This window comes from Siniperca chuatsi, linkage group LG18 (genome assembly GCF_020085105.1).
Source record: "Siniperca chuatsi isolate FFG_IHB_CAS linkage group LG18, ASM2008510v1, whole genome shotgun sequence".
NCBI lineage: Eukaryota > Metazoa > Chordata > Actinopteri > Centrarchiformes > Sinipercidae > Siniperca > Siniperca chuatsi.
This window is the reverse complement of record NC_058059.1, coordinates 5,526,302-5,544,106: the sequence shown is the minus strand read 5'-3', so window position 1 is coordinate 5,544,106 and position 17,805 is coordinate 5,526,302. Positions and strand designations below refer to the sequence as shown.

The 17,805-nt window shown below is 40.1% G+C and overlaps 1 protein-coding gene across 2 annotated transcripts in view; it reads left to right on the top strand.

Moving 5' to 3' along the window:
* Positions 1-10,370, top strand: part of LOC122865610 (netrin receptor UNC5D-like) — a 152,595-nt gene extending 142,225 nt beyond the window's left edge. For both annotated transcript variants that reach the window (XM_044174290.1, XM_044174291.1), the window contains exons 16-18: positions 1,318-1,482; positions 1,734-1,912; positions 4,015-10,370. In XM_044174290.1, the coding sequence (XP_044030225.1) occupies positions 1,318-1,482; positions 1,734-1,912; positions 4,015-4,213 (543 nt within the window). In that variant the 3' untranslated portion in view covers positions 4,214-10,370. The remainder of the gene's footprint in view (positions 1-1,317; positions 1,483-1,733; positions 1,913-4,014) is intronic.
* The last annotated feature ends 7,435 nt before the right edge of the window (positions 10,371-17,805 follow it).

The window sequence follows — 17,805 nt, the reverse complement described above, 5'->3', positions numbered from 1 at the left end:
GTTCCTCCATTAGAACTCTCTCCTCTACCAATTTCCCTTTTTCTTACTTGGTCACATCAAAGCCTAAGGACAGCAGCAAGGGCACAGCAGGAGATCACTAAGGCCAGCTATCTCACCCACACACACACACCCGTTCAAAATTAATTATGACTGCTAGGCAGGCGCGCGCGCACACACACACACACACACACACACACACACACACACACACCTCATAGTTATCTTCCTAGGGGTCTACATGCTGCATGTTCTGCCCTGCCCTGTGATGTTTATCCCACCAGTGACATCCTATTAGCAGAATTAGCCCACCATAGTGCCGCCAGAATAGCAACAAGGTTTTCTTGGAGAGGGAAGAGCCACTATGTGAGGGTCCTACAGGGAAGATGACTGTAGGCTTTCATTTAGACACTACTCTTGCCTAAAGAAGGCTTTTAAAAGTAGCCATCCTCCTGTCTGATGGATCTGAAGAGAGGATGATTCATCCGTAAAACAGTGTTTTTGACCTGTTCTCACTGCGCCACTGTCTGGGTCATGCAGTAGTTAGTAATTCGGAAATCGAAATTGGCCTTTTAAATTCCATTCACTCCAAAGCTGTTACTTATGGTTTTTCAGCTGCCACTTTTGGGGGAAGTGCAGAGCAAACTGGGTAAATTTCTGTCCTAATTCTATAATCACATTACAGTTTCTGATCTAACGGATTGGCATTTAGAAGCATATTCAAGAATATTAGGAGTATCAGAATTTGGAAAAGAAAACATAAAAAGCCAACAAAGTGGTAAAAATGGCTTGGAAAGTCTGGATGTAATGCTGTGGGCTGTATGTTTACTAAAATAATCATCAGATGATGACTTTATGTCATTACATAAACAATTTCTGCTAACGTGGGCTTAGGTCTGTAATATTTATCAACCTAATGATTGCATGTAATATTAGCCACGCTGTAGGGTGTAATGCAAAAGTAATATATCGTAACTTAATTATTTTTCCCAGGCAACAGTAAGTAAAATAACGTCTAACTTATAACATTTTCGCACTAATGACTCCGTCTCTTTTAGATGTTAACAGGATACATTTTTGTCCCTAGGGCTCTAAATGTTGGTGTTCTTTCTGATGGGTTAACTGCTTGATTAGGTAATATTGGTTGGCTAAAGAGGCTGCTCATTCAGTCTTAATGAATCATGTAAACAGCAAAGTGGGTGGCAAAGCAGGATTCAAATAATGAATGTCCTTAGCAGGGATTTAATGAGTTTGTTGTCTCCTCTGTCTAATCCTTTCATCGTTCTCCCTGTCTGCCCTCCATCCCTCCTCGCCCTGCAGGAGTTCAACTTTTCTCAGGTGTGGGCCAGTAACCAGCATCCCCTGCAGTGTGCCTTCTCTTTGGAGCGATGCAGCCACTCCTCGTCTCATCTCTCCTGCAAGATCAGCGTCCGACAGGTCAAAGGCGAGGAGCAGATACTCCAGGTCTATACGTCTGTGGTGGAGGTGAGTAGCACTCGTCGAAACAGTGTGTGCTCGGTGCGTGGGCAGTCATGCGGCTTTTTAATAGGTTCTTTTATAACACTGAATAACTCTTGATTTGATTTAAGAGCTTGCTTAATGAGCCTCTTGGGGAGCTTTTCATATATAGATTGCAAATTGTCTTGATAAGTCCTTGTCCTTGTCTTCATATTGAGATTTTCAGCTGCAGCATCAAGATCACCCTGACACCTCTCTCTTTTCTTTCTTGCTACTAGAATGAAAAGGCAGTTGTTCCCTTTTTCACTCAGTCAGACTGTACCATCACCTCTCAGACAGGGTCAAGGGCCTTTAAAATCCCCCTGTCCATCCGTCAGCGGATCAGCGCCACCTTTGACACCGCTAATGCCAAGGGGAAGGACTGGCAGCTCTTGGCTCAGAAGCTCCACATTGACAGGTATGAGTTATATCACTCTAAAAAACCTACATTTCATTCTCATTCTTTATTGTATGCAGTTGTTATTTACCTGTTGCTGAGTCATGAATGTGTCACACAAGCTCAGATATATAAATCAGCTGGTAGGTTTTGTTCAGGTGTCATTGCAAAATAATGACTAGAAAGCAGAAATGCTGCATGTTCTGGTCTCTCCACTATGTAAATGTTGTCCTGCTTTGAATACTATTTTTAATCTGGAATTTCGGCCTGTGTCAGCCCTAATCTTCCATCACCAACCAGCCTTCAGTAACACGCCACACTGCTGATTTCATTATAGATCTAGAAACACATACAGACAGAGCGAGAGAGAGAGAGAGAGAGAGAGAGAGAGAGAGAGAGAGAGAGAGAGAGAGAGGAGAGATGTAAGGGCCAACTTCAGCACAGTCAGAATAACTGGAGAGAAGATGTCGTGTTTTGCAGAAATCTGAAGGAAGGTCTCAGACCGCTGACAGGTTAGCCTCTGGCAAGATGTGTTCATTTTAGCACTCTTCATTAGCAGCAACTCTGCATGTGTTCCATCCTTCAACCCCTGCTAAACTCTCCAGAGGTTGTGTCTGGTCAGTATTTGAGTAGGCTGTGGAGGATTTTAGTTGTTTGGTATGGGGTGATCGCTATTTGTGCTTCAGAAAAGAAGTCAATAATCAAGTGCTTATAGCCATGAAGACTCGTAGATCTGTGCAGTCAGCTCCATCAAGCTCTTGAGGGGAAAAGTACTGAAAGTGAGTATTCTCTCTTCCTTGCCAGTTGGAAAAACATGAGAGGGAAAACTTAACTAAGAAAATGTGACAGAAACTATGTGATTAAGGAATTTCACTTAAACCGAGTCTGAAAACAAACATCTGTGACTGAGGAATGGGAAAGGATTTCAAAGTTTTTTTCAGCCCAGTCGAACACACCACGGAGCATGTAATGGGAATGTCTCTACCTAGTTAAGCTGATTTTTGTAATTATTTCCCTGAATGTGTGGGAACTGCATCATATCAAGGAAGGAAAGTGGGATAGAAAGGAAAAGAGGGGAGAAGGCAACAAAGGAAATCCCATTCTAATGAAACAGTGCACTCTGTTGGATGGGTGTTATAACAACAGCAGAGGAAGAAAGTCAGTGTAAATGAAATCTTGCTTGGACCTTGTTTTCTACAGTAAACCATGTGTTCACACTACAAACTGTAACTGAATTGTACTGTACCCATACAATTGTTAACCTTAAGACAAACCAGTTTACTTACTCTTTGCTGACTATTACTGACTCACTAATAGTCAGATACATTTTTTTTTAGATATTTCCAATTTATAATATTTGTATTTCTGTATAGCAAGCCATGAAGTAAAACATTTTTATTAATTTTCTTAGACTATGAGAACATGTAAGCTGGAAATTCAGAAAATATCTTGTTCTGCATATATAAGAAAGGCAACAACCCACATGCTAGAAAATACTACTCAAAATGAGTCTACACTGGGAAGGCTTAAAGGGGCCCTCCACCATGTTTATACATGAAGTTCAGTTTACTTGTCACGAGGAGTAGGCCACTACTCAGCCTGTGAAAACAGTAGTATAATGTCTTCTGTTGCTACTCTATTTGAAAAAAAAAATAACCCTGATGATGCCATAGTGATGTCATCGGGGCTGTATCAGCTTGGGCTTGAGACTTTACAATTTCTAACAAAAAGTTGCATTACAAACTGGAAGAGTCTGAAAGAAGTGTGCATTTGGTAGGCAGGAAAGGTCTAATTAAAGACATTATTGATTTGTATTATGGGAAATGTAGGATCCTGTGTTTTTGGAGTTTGACCCATACTATCGACAAGTCTCGACCTCTGCTGCTTTGATTTTGCACACTCTTTTTTTAGTCTGTCTCTTATGAGTCCCCCAAGTGTATGGAAGTGCAATACTAAATCACTGGAGTATCCCTTTAAAATTGTCTATGCAATGGCCTTCTTATTATAAGCAGTGCAAGGCAATCACTTCATTACTGAACTATTAACAATCTCATTCGTTCTCATTCATACCCCTTGCCGTGTGATCTACTCTAATATAATATTCCATTTTCCCTGGCCTGTAGGAACCTGTGCTACTTTGCATGTCAGGAGAGCCCATCATCAGTGATTCTGAGTCTGTGGGAAGTCCAGCACCAGGACTCAGGGGACCTGGACTCTCTGGCCAGTGCCCTTGAGGAAATCAGCAAGGTCCAGTCCCCCAAGACCGCCACTATTGGCTACAGCAGAGAAGAGCGAGACTCAGAATTCACTAAACTTGGGTAGGTCAGGTCTACAGCAGATCAAATAATGATGAACCTTTACTGCATGAGCACTGATGATCAGGTGTACTAGCTAACCTATGCTGAGGAGGAGGACACGCAAAGAGGACAGCAGGGAAACTCAGTTTTGGACTGTTACTGAAGGAACACCTCTGCGAAACCAAATAGCACATACAGACAGATGGGAATCAAGTAAACAGCCAAGAGAGAGAAGGAAATGAGTGGGGAACAAATGCAGAAGGACTCAAGTATTTGTGTTATTGAGAGGCACCAACAAAACATTTAAGAAAGGGATATACATACACCACACCCATCTTTGATTGAGAAATGTCAACTCCTGAAAACGGATTCGATTACCTGTATTCAAGGATTATGAATATCTGTGTGAAGAGAACTCTCTGCGCAGGATGCCGTGTGTTTTAGACAGACTGCCAATCAAGCTGGTGTTGTGACCTTGCCAGGATCAGATGTGCTGGCACTTGCCCTCAAACAGTCCTCCGGGCTGTCAAAATGTTTAGTGTAATGTCATTATGTTGTCATTCATTTCCGAGTTCTCCTAATGCTTATTTTTCTTTTCTGCACCGTGTCTGTAATGTTACTGCAGGAGACAGAGGAGAAAACAGAAACTAAGGAATGTTGGATATTAATTTTGTCAGAACTTCTTGTCCATACTATGTGGTCAGAGATGCTGATAATGATCGTCCACATCGATTTAACCGCATTTAAAAGGATCTGATGTCCACATGCTAAAAAAATGTATAAGAGATGTCTTTATAAAGGTTTGACAGTGCTATATTGGCATGGATCACATGGATAACAATCATTATGAGAAACAGCCATGTGTAGAACATTTTCAACCCCAGTAGCAGAACACATTGTCAAAGCAAAGGCTTTGGAAGAGGACGAGTTACCCCATTGTACAATGCAATGCGCCTGGCAGGTGCACCTCATCCCCCTAATGTCAACTTCTGTTCTTTTGGAGGAAAATGAATGTCTACCTGTGTGATAAGTGATTTCATATCAGACAGACAGTAGGAACATTACATACACTGCAGTTTGTTGGCGCTGGTTAAGTGGTGTGTACTTTCAAGACCCTCTGGGACTTAATTTTTCTTGATTTTTGAATTTAAATTTTGACTTTTGATGTGTGGCTTGACTGGAGCTGCCTTTTTTTGGATCATCTGGATCATCAGATACCTGGACATCATTATTTGGAGACACTTAGCCAACTCTCACTCCCACTCCTCTGTCTTTTCTTGCCGGGCAGAGCCAGCATCCACTTGAACAAAGATATCCTGATCAGGAAGATCCCTCATTCAGTTGCTCCACCTGCCCCTAAACTTAATAAAGTGACTTTGTGTTGAACTCTGTCTTGGCTCTCTTTTCATCTACTTAATAAATTCAATTCTTGAAAGGCCTGACAGCTCACATACTGTACGGTGGAGAAATCAGCTACAGTAAATCTACAAAAACTGTATTCAGCAAAGAGATGAAACAGAGATCCATACAAAGTCCAATTTTCAGAAAGATGTAAAAGAATGACATAAGCACTCTTTAAGTTTGGATGGCAGATCATTGCTAATTTACCACATTGATCTTGCATTGTGTAGCTGTTTGAACTGCACCAAAAGCCTAGACACGATTGAGGTAGTCACTTGTTAAAACTGTTCATGGTGTAAGACCTAGAGGACTTGTGACTTATGTGTGAAAGAGCCTTCTTTTCAACATGCCTGACAGTCCACTGGTTCTGACCCTTAACATGTGGTTAAATTAGTGGTCCATTAAAAAGCTATCAAGTATTGGTTTTAGATGTCCAAGCCTTTAGATGGAGAACAAATCCTCAAGCAAATCTCAGGTTCTTCCATGCAGAGTTACTCAGCAGTGGCCTGTGCTCTGCAGCCCTCCAAAAAGTAAAAATGATCTGTATTGTCTCTTTAAATGGATTTAACCATTTTAGAGTTACGCAGGCCAGGTGAAACAATGCGGCTGTCATTCCTTCTTAAATGTACTTAAAGGCGTATTTCGACATTTTGGGAAATAAGCTATTCGCTTTCTTGCCAAGAGTTAGATGAGAAGGTCGAGACCACTCCTATATCTATGGAACATATGAAGCTACAGACAGCCGTTAGCTTAGCATAAAGACTGGAAGCAGGGGGGAACGGCTAACTTGGTTCTGTCCAAAAGTAACAAGATCTGCTTACTAGAGACGTATAAAGCTCACTATTTAAAACTGAAAATATTTAAATATTTAAAAATGACAATTTGCAGTTTTACATGGGGTTATGTGCTGGACTGTTTCTTGGCCAGGTGCATTTACTTTCCCCTGTATACATTCTTTAAGCTAAGCAAACGGGATTAAGAGTGGTATCAAACTGCTCTTCCAACATTTGGCAAGAACGCGAATAAACTAACTTCTCAAAATGTCAAACAGTTCTTTTAATTAAGACTCTCAGATTAATATTCAAGCTGCAAAAGAAGGATACACATTCAAGTGTGCTCATGCTGGCTTTACAATAGAAAAGCAAATTCCTGTTGATTTGTGTATTCATGGAAATATTCTGAGATATCCAACCACAGATATACAGTATGTATTTCATTCAATAGTTGGAGATCCTGAAAATTCAGTGAGCCATGACATGCCAAAAAAATCTAACTGAAAATAATGCAAACCGGTTGTCTATCAGCAAGCCTTTGTCATTCTATCTATATGGATCAAAGAACACCACATGTGCAGACAACCCTCTATAAGGAGGGTCTGATTCTCCACTATCAGCTGAAAAGGTCACTGTGTAAGGCCAAAGCTTGGAATACATTTACACCTGGAAGAAACTGACTCACACTCTCTCCAGTTTGCGCATGCTGAGTTAGACCACTTATACAGATCTTAACCTTAACTAAACATGTGAAATACAGATCTCTTCTCTATACTTTGTGTTTAAAAGTACATTATGAAGTGGTATAGTAATGAAGTTATTTTCATTATTGATAAATCTGTCGATTTATCTACTCATAGACAAGAGGCTCGTGCTCTTGACAGCGCAGGATGTAAACATTAATGGCATCCTCATCGGCTGAGCTGTAACGTTAGCTAGCTCAGTGGTGCTAGGTGAGCTAGCAGTATCGCTGCATGCTTCTTTCTGCGCAGTGATACAGTTGGCGGGTGTAGTTCGGTAGAAAGAAAATAGTTCCTACATGAAACTGCTCACAAGGTGATATCTTGAGTAACCAGGTTGTGATTTCTAGAAAGAGACATTGCTTTGGCGCTTTGATCACCACAAGCCGAGTGCCATCTAGTTTCATTATATTCAAGAGAAGGCAGACATCTCTACGGCCGATATCGCCAAAACTCGGCAACTCACACCAAAACACTCTCTACACCAACCAACCTCTTAAGGCAGCAAGAAAACCTGGTTTTCTCAGTTTCAAGGTAACTACTCCTATAAGCATTGAGATTGTTACAACTGGTTAGTCCTCGTCTCATCAGATGAACTATAGGGCGTTGCAGAAGTAGAATAATGGTGTTTTCAGAGATTTCAAGTTCAAACCAAAGTGATATGGATCCATTGTAATGTTAGTGAGCCTTCAGATTCATAGTAGAAAAGGTTTCAGTCGTAGTCATCTGGACACTGTTTTCAGAATCAATCAACGTTTCGGCTCCCATCCGGAAGTCATTCTCACAGTGTAGTCCCTCATTCGTCCAGAATGAGGGACTACACCTCATTCTTTTGTCAAATTATTCCAATACTTGTTTCTTCCTTTTTGAGATCAACAGCTTCTTTCCAGTAACACATGAACAAGAATTTCCTGCTAATTTCTAGCATGCTGACACCTGTGGATGAATGTCTCCCACAGTGCCTCCTGGAAGAGCACTCTAACCTATTCAAGGTCTGGTACCTCCAGCAGAGCTGTAGTGTTGGCTAATGGTGCCAAGCATTGCTTTTCTTGGAAAAAGATTATTACTGTAGCTGCTCTCAAAAGAGGAAAGAATCGTCTGAGTTGAAAGACCGTTTCCTGAGCTATTACCCACAACATATTCCACTGATGTATCACTCCAAGAGCTGACTCCTTCAAAATCATGAGTTGACCCCTCTGCTGAAGCACAGCAAATGTCCTCCATCTTACACAAGGCCATGTGAGGTAAATCATTTCTGGTAAACTCAGAACTTTATCCAAACTTTTTCATTGTATTTACAGATGTATCTGAGCATGGGATGGGATCAGTCAGATTTCCTTGGATCATACAAAATTGGATACAACGCTCCATTCCAGCTGTGTAGAGAGACCTTTTAGGGCAGGTACTGGAGTAACAAAAAAGCATAGCTAGCAGAATGCATAAAGGGAGGATAGGATGAGATGCAAAAATGTTTGTCAGTAGGCATTTGGCCTGAATTAATGAGAAATAAATCCAAAGATGAGATTTCTCTTGAAAAGAGCAGTTGGACAGGTGCTTAGGCACTGTTCCTCCATCCTTTTCATTTCAGGAAAATATCAAAACCCCCAAAACAACTAAGAAAAACTGAAATGATTCCAGTAGACAGACAGCTTGAAAAAGGAAATGTGTCTTAACAACCACCCTGTTAATTGTCATAATAAGGATCAGAATGCTACAGTAAATGGATGAAAGCTGATGGTCTACTAAGCAGCCAAGTTACCAGCTGCATGTAAAGAACTAGACTGTGAGACTTGATGGAAATGATGTCCTGTAGAGAAGGGATACAGCCAAGGCATTATGGCACCACATCACACCTTCAGGCCAATGAACAGCACGCATTTTTACACATCATAATGGAAAGATCTTGATAAAGGTTTTACTTTAGTATGATAAGTATTACACTACATTACCTAATGTTCAATGATTTCCAGTCTGGGGAAAGAACCACACCTCGCTATGCAGATCTATAACAAACAGTGACAACATTATGATTTATGCCACCTCGTAAATATTTTATGGCCACTGCTGGAGTGAAGATTACTTTGGACTTTTGGACTTTGTTTCTGGAAATCTAGATTTTGAAAGTTGACTGGAATTTACTTTTTTGGCCACAAGGTGTTATGCTGCCAAATCTTACTCCAAAAACTAAGTTTTCTGACCTTGAAATCTTGAGTTTTCTTATATTTATTGAGCATCATATTTTTTTCAGATCCATAATTTTTTCCATCTACTTTGCTGTTTAAAGCCCCCCCCTACACACACAAAATAAAAAAGGTAAGAGATACGCTTTATAGTTACATGTGATGTGCATCACAAAAATCACATAGTTCTCTAACTAATTGTGCCTCTCCATGTGGGTTTGGTGTCATCAGAGAGTCTGACCAGAATGTTTTTTTATTATACACCATATCAAAGACAAAAGTATGTTATATGCAAGCTGTATTGTTCATTGCCACGCACAGCGCCCACCTTGTATACACTGCAGAGGTGTTTCCTAAGAATACTGAAGCATTTAAACCTGTTATCTCTGATGCCAGGAACTTACAGCGACAATGAGCTGAGAAAAAATTATTTGACCATCTGTCACCTGAGGATGCTCAGTGTGTCTCTCAGTGTCCTTTACATAAACCCAATGACTCAGAGAGCGTGTGAGTGTGAGTGTCTGAAGGAAAATTGTGTGTAACTTTTAAAAAAGCTGTATTACATGTCCTTGGAAAATCCAGCCTACAGTAGTGCTACTATTTCAGCTTATTCAGATGTGTGATGTAATGTGTTTTTCTCACAGCCTACTATCTTGAGATCTGCATTGCTTTGGAGAAAATGGAAAACAATGCTAACTTAAGTGAAAGTATATCAATTCATCAAATGTGGTGAAAGTTTTATTCAAAACTTTATTACTCTATTTTTTGGTTGTTGTTTCTATTTCTCTGCTTTTCTTTCCAGGACGAAAACTACTGCCTTTTAAATATTATTATTATCACTCTATTTATCAAATGAAACTGCTGGAAATGTAAAATAATTATTATTTTAATGGTTATGTATACAGTGCAATGCATTTATGTATGTTTGATTTGAAACTTTTCAATACATTATCTGTACTCAAGATTTGATTTACGTGCTATATGTTAAGTGTACCCGTAGGCCAAGTTCTTTTTCAAAGATTTGCAATTTATTTTGAAACTGTATATATTGTATTGTGTTGAAATAAATATGCAGTGAAAGCACAGGATTCACTGTTTATCTGTGGTTCATATATCTTAGTTTCCTTTCAGATTATTTTTGGTCTTTTTAAAGTAGCATTCTGCAGCAGAATGGCTGTAACCAAGCTAGGTTTTCACTAATTCTGGCCAACTCTTCCTCCAACATATAACTTATCACAGGAGGGATCACAGTTTCATAAATGTCCATTTTGAAGGTTCTAGTTATTGGGTATATGAAGGAAACAAAGGAACAAGACTAAGGGTCTACAGCCATGCTATAGCAGCTCTGTGAAGCTTTACTTAGGCACAATACTAAATAATACTGCAAATCTATGAGGAATTGCATGTAAATAGTAGTGTAGAACCATGTAGATCAAATCACAGCAAACGTATTAATCGAATTACCTAAGCAATCATATTGACCGGAGTACCTAACATTATAAAAAATGTAAACACACACTCCATAAAAAGGAAAAACAAGAAGAAACATATTTTACCTGTTTGTGTGGGCTATATCAATTGCCGTCTAGCAGTAAAAAACAGTGTATCTGGTTTCTTTTGAGGTTACAATCTGACACTTTAAAGATGGGACAAGTTGGACAGTATACTGTAGCACTAATCACATGAGGGTAAAAATCGTATTCCCACATGGAACAACCATGCAGTCGTGTTATGGTGATGCTTGATAAGTGTCAAATAGCAGGTAATCTAAATGAGGTATTTCAAGTGTTTGTTTTACTACAGTAATGAAGGTCACTTCCATGAAAAATCTACAGTATCACTCACAGGTTGAGAGCTGTGCGCAACATCAAGGGCCCTATTTAAATAAAAAAACTATACTTGTTTAAGTTGAGTTTGCACCTAACTTACAGATATATCTATCACTGAAAAGCAGTTCATTAAGTTAATGAACTACTCTCCTGTAATACACCGAATACCTATAATACAAATATAATTCAGTTTGAACCTTTATTACTTCACCTTCTGTATGTGGATAATAAGGTTGAAAATTGCTGTTTAATGTAGCAGACTAATTATATAAAATGATATACTGTCTTTTATATAAAGCATCTTGGAGCTGATAATGAATCGTGCATTCCTTACTATAAAACGCAGATATACAATGCAATATATGAAGATAGAAGCATTTCATGTAACTCAACTGACAGTACCAATTAAAGCCCGATCCAGTCCAAGCAGCAGATGGCACTGTATGCTTTCTTCTTATTAAAGGTTATCTTGTCTAGGCATGTCTTGACATTCTGTGTGTGCGCATGTGCACACACACGCAACTGTAGGTTGTTTCCATGACATGAGGCAGTCTCTCAGACTTGCATGTGTGCCCCTTCACAGTGTGGGTAGGGTCTAGTCAGGCCTGGCACTCAACAGCCAGCTACACCCTGTCTGACAACGCCAAATGCAGCTCAGCACTCACCCACGAGGCTGCAGGGGCTGCAAGATTCCCATTCCGTTTCAGTGATCATTTTGTCATTGCAAATTTTGCTTGATTGATATGCATTACATTATACTTAGCCCTTTCCCAAAGTAGTAGTATTTAAGTACTTTATAATTTTTATCTATTCTACCTGCTCTAGTTTAGTATCGTCACTCAGCCATGCAAACCGTGTCCCAGCCGGATGTTATCTGTCCCAGAAAGGCAAACGGGCAGGCTGCAGGCTTTCCCAGCAGGCCCCTCTCTCTTCCCCTCCAGACGCTACACACACATCCCTGTCACAACCAGAGCCCTCTCACCCCGTCTAATACGCCCCACCCCACTCGCCTCTGGACAACTGCTCTGACTCAAACGGATTAAAGATGACTCTCTTCTCTCACTTTCTTTTTTTTTTTCACCGTCTCCCTTGACTTCTCTTTTCTTTCCATGCCGGATGAAAGGCCTCCCAGACACCCACTCCATGCACATACCATTCAGGCCAGGACACACAGGAAGTCTATGTGCTGCACGGAGAGGAGGAGGGGGAGAGATTGGGGTGGGAAGTGGCTGAGGAAAGGAGGGAGGGCGCTCGGTACAGAGAGAGAAAGGAGGGAATGAAGGGGGCTAAATGCAAGTCATGTGAAGCTCATGAGAACTAACCTACAAAAGTTGGAATCTTGTTTTCCTTTCACCAACTCTTGGCTGTTATTCTTTTGTTTCCTTTCTCGATCTTTATGCTATTAATCTTAATCTTCTAACTCAGAACTTCGACTTGGTGCAGATGGCAAGAACAAAATACTTCTCTGTGCTGATTACTCTGAAACAGAAGGTTAGTTATGTTGCTGCCAAACAATAATTGATTGAGGCAATAAATCCTATTTGCACACTACTGACTGTAAGTGTATTGTGATAATTGCATACTAACTTTGCTGATCTTTTTCTTATAAACTTTGGATGCAATAAAGCCAAGCTACTGACACCCATAAGTTGAATTCCTTACAGTTGTTTAGAAGTTCTGGTTTTTGCAAGAGGCGCCATGCCATTAAGTTATGAGATTAGCTTCAGCCCAAATTTGCTATGGAACTGTGAATAATTGTATCACGTGAAATGGAGCGCTCAGTGTTACTTTTACAGGGTGTATTGCTTCAGTGTGTGTGTGTGTGGGTGACTGCAGCCCCAGTTCCCAGTTCGCAGGGAACGGCGTCACGTCGCATGCTTTGAATTACTGTACATTTGCGGCTTGGAAGGCAGTCTGCTGCCAACTGTCTCTCAGTGGATCAGACAGCTAACATCAGCACTGTGGGTTCTGCCACGAGTCCTCCTTTAATTCCCACTCACTGTTTTTTTCCAACACACTTTCTTTATTTTGGATTCCTTTCACCACCGTCTCTCACTTTCTATCCATTACATGCACACACATATGCAAACACAGCTCACTGTCTCTATTTTTTAATCATCTCCACTCACTCAAACTTATGTCTTATTATTTATTTATGCCATTTTCTCTCCTAAATCACACATTATATACAACAGCATACAGACACTGACACCCACACACATTCCTGTACATTCCTGCTCACACAAACACACAGATTTGTCAGTCTGTTTACACAGTTCACTAGGCAGCTAATCTTTATGGCACTGCTGACTGAAGCCTGTCTTTTGTCAAAAAACGCTTTAAAAAAAACAGTCAGGTGACTAATCAGGCCACATTACAACAGCTAGATCGCTGCCTTAAACTGCATGTCCCCTCCTGTGAATCCTACCCAGGTGGTGCCAGGGGAACTACTGATGACATCACCACAAACGTTTCAACAAAGGCAAGCATTCCTCACTTAATTGTAATCCACTGTGTTAATATACAGCTCGACTTCAACCAGACAAAACCAGTCAAGAAGCTTTTCTCTCACGCCTCTTGCTCCCTGCCTGCGCCTCTCTCTCTCTCACCAGCCTCACTTTTTTCTAACTCACAAGCAAACACCTTCAGGGCCGTGATACAGATCCTCCAACTGTGTGTGCTTTAGGAAGTGTGAGCTGATTTGACAATCAGCCACTTGACAATACATTTCCAGTATATTTTTCCAGGGACTCCCACACCATTTGTCTTCTGCTTTTGTCAAACGACTTTAGGAACTTGATATGAGCTGATTTTTTCCCTCCTTGGTACTTAGCGGTCATTGTTTTAAAGATACACAAAGATACTCTTCAAAGGTTCTCTATCCTTTATTCTTTATTTTATTTAGAGAAATCAGCCAATTTCAAGGATTTCCTGGAATTGTATGACTTTTTTAGGTTGTAGAAGTCTGCCTTATTCAGTAACTAAATTTACTCATCCGATTGAAAGACTTAACTTTTGCTTTAACAAATCTAATTCTTGAAGTATGTGATTTGTTACTAACACTGTTAGCGTATATAAGATATCGAGTTTTTAGCCATGTTAACATTGCCAGTGTCAGCTTGTTAACAGCCTGACCTCAGCATTTAGCTCAAAGCACCCACAGAGCCGCTAGCGTGGCTGTAGACTCCAAGTCTTGTTAAAATACATTCCTTCCCTCTTATATTAAACCTGCAATAACTAACTCTCTGGCCATTCGGGGGCAGCCGAAACAAGCTGTAAATATATCTCTGACATGTTATCACCCTTTACGTTCATGTGACAAACTTGTTAGCAAGCATTTGTCTATTTTACACATCCAGCAGATATGGAGCAACATTAGCATTCATTTGGAGTTGTGTTCGTGGCCACCTGGCAAATGTAAGTCTAATATCCACTCTCTTTTAGCTCTGATTTTGGTCTCCACAGGGAAATATCTGGCTCTTTAGCTACGAAATGGTCCACTATGTTCAACAGCTAGTCGCTAACTTGTTTGTCTGCAGTTTGGTGCTGAGCAGGTAGTGCACAGTGGGATTTTAAAGTTTTTAGCCAGGCTAGGTACGGAAATTTCGGTCAGTCGGTCGGTCCACCAACTATTGAATGAATTGCCATGAAATTTCATACACACATTAATGTCCCACTCAGTATTAATTATAATAACATTGGTGATCCTCTGATTTTTCATGTAGTGCCACCGTCAGGTCACAATTTTATTTTGTTCAATGGCCAAATACCTGCAAAACTAATGACATTCCAATCAGCTCCAGTTGGACTTTGAATTTAGTAGTAATTAGCAAATTGTGTGCATGCTAACACGCTAAACTGAGATGGTGAACATGGTAAACATTATACCTGTTAAACATCAGCATGTTAGCTGGCCTACACAGCCTCACAGAGCTGCTAGCATGGCCGTTGACTCTTCAGTCTTGTTTTTAACAGAAAACAGCTGCTTGTGGGGGGCCAAAAGTGACGCTGTTTAGAGTGCAAGAGTGAAGCAAAATAGTAAAGCTGTGGGCCGTCAAACCAAAACAATAAACTAAATGTTCAGTAAGGATGAGGGAAAGTGCAGAGTCGGGTCATAATTCTCTGTGGGTTTCTCATTGCCTGTTCACATACAAGTAGTCATACGATACATTGGTAATACAAAAATATTGATTATAGCCTCTTTAAGTTTAATCCATTAGTTGGGGTATGTGTAATTTAACTACTTGTGTGTCTGGATTTATGAGAAGGAGGAGAGTGCTGGATGAATGGCATGCTCCAATCCCCCACACAGATGAGAGAAACATAAACAACATCATCAACTTCTGTGTCAAGCTATGGCCCCTCATCTCAGCACAACATTCACACTGTGACTGTTAACCTTTGACTGAAAACAGGCAGTCATGACTCTCTGGCTGTTGTTGTTGTTATTACTGAGAGCTTTCACAGAAACTGATGTCCAGAGGGCTGCAATCATATTAGCCCCTAACTGTTTTAAATCCATATATGGCAGATGTTGGGAACATGAATGCCACAGATAAATGATAAATGTGTTAAGCGTGATACTAAGTTTGATGTCCCAACACGTCTTATCTCAAATAAAGATGATGTGTTTCTGCTGTTCAAAGAATGTGGATCCTTTTTTTACACAATTTCCTGTCCTGTTTTCTGCTACGCATACAGCCATAATGTCACTTCTATGTATTATTTTTACAACAAAATAAAATCTAAATCAATTATGGGAAGTACATAACAGTCAGAGTGCAGTGAAACAAGAGATTGGGTGACTTTTTTTTGTGTTTCTGCTGATACAAATAACGCTAAACAAGAAAATCATTTAAAGGCCTATGTCTTACATTGTTTATATTTTTTCAACCCCCCTAAACAGCGAGTGAAACAATACCTAGCAGGCGTCACAAGATAAGGTACTGACGCTCAGGAAGGTTTCCCTTCCTTTTATTTTTTCTGCCTTTTCCTCCACAGGTCACTTCTGTGAAAAAACTTTCCAACTCACCACCATCTGTTCACACACACTCACACACACTCACCTACATGCACAAATATGCAAACACACGACCATCACACTGCTCCCACACAGGATATGCAAATTACTCTTCAGCTACACAGCATTTAGCAACTAACTTCCTTCACTGGTGGAATCAAACATTATCTCTCAAATTACAGCCAATAAAGTGCAGAATTTTCGGTGATATTTATTGCACAATCTGCTATCTGAGCTAATCAACTCAGTGACCGTAAACACTGACTTGCTCAGGATAAGCCTGTAAATAACTAAATCATACACTTCCTGTTTTTGAGCACGTAGTCAGTGACTTCAGAAGGAGGAGCACAGGATGTGCTCCAAGTGGAAGATACAGATAGAGAGTTCCTAGATAGTTTTAATTGAAACACATGTTTAACTTTGGCAGGAGGGGATGGGATGCATCTGTTGTGCGACTGCAGTGTTATCTTGTTTGTTCCAGAAATTATGAAATGATTGGGTGTAAGTCTGATCACCTTCTTCCACTGCAAACAACATCATTTCTTTAATATTTGTGTTATTCACTGCTTCTTTTCAGCTCCAGACACACTGATAACTTTGCTTTTTTTTCTCACTTTTTCTCTTTTTGGAGCCTAAAGTCTGATGACCTTGGTTGCATTCAGCAGTTTACTGTGAGTAAACAACATAGTCGTGTAAGAACTGTCACGTCAGTATTTTTCTCACATGTTTAGCTGGGCAACAGAGGTCATCTGTTATTTTTAGATACTCTATAATAACCAGCACTTCTGATGTGACCAGATCACACAATTTTCATCAACATTATCTTCACCCAGGCATTTTGCCATACTAACTGACGCACTAATTATAATAATGTAACCTCCCCTATGGTTCCCACCCCCAACTATCATGACTTTGGTCACAAGATATTTAACTAATCATCGTAATGTTTCATAACACAGTGTTTTTTGTAGACTGGTGAATGAGAAGTGAGACAAATGCCAGACAGCATTTACTCTAAATGTGTCTTGAAATTGCTCAATCCATCTGTCACCACAAAACTGTCCGACTTAGTAGCAGGCCAGAGATTTATTTATACTAGTTGTTTAGCTCTGTTTGTTAGTTTGTTTTCTTTGTTAATTACCCTGGCATGGTCTAGTGTAGGTTTGCCCAAATATCTTCTGTCCACCCCCACCCCCCACCCCCCCAAACAGACAGGCTTTAGACCACAGACCCACTTTAGATAAGATTTTGTCAGCAGGAACCACATTTGAGAGGATGTTTGTTGTTTGTTGTTGCTTAGTACAAACAGTGGATTAATGTCATGTTGTCATTTAATAGTAGTTGACTTCCTCTGTGTACTGCAGAGTGCAGAAGCTAAGTGTGTTGAAAACTGTTGTTCCTCTTAAACTCAAGTAATTGAAAAACCAGTCAAATAAAAACTATTCCTCAGTATGATGAAGACCCATAAAGTGTCTCGACTTGGGAATCCACTTACCTGGAGTGTGTATTTGTGCCAAAGGTCACACTTTGGGATCATTCATTCACTGGTGGTGCTTCAACTTGTTGCACACTAGTTATTATAGTTAGTTACACATTACATATGCTAGTTAATGGCTATAGTGGTTGGAGTGGCTCACTGATGAGTAAATGTAGATCAAAGTATGAGATGACCCA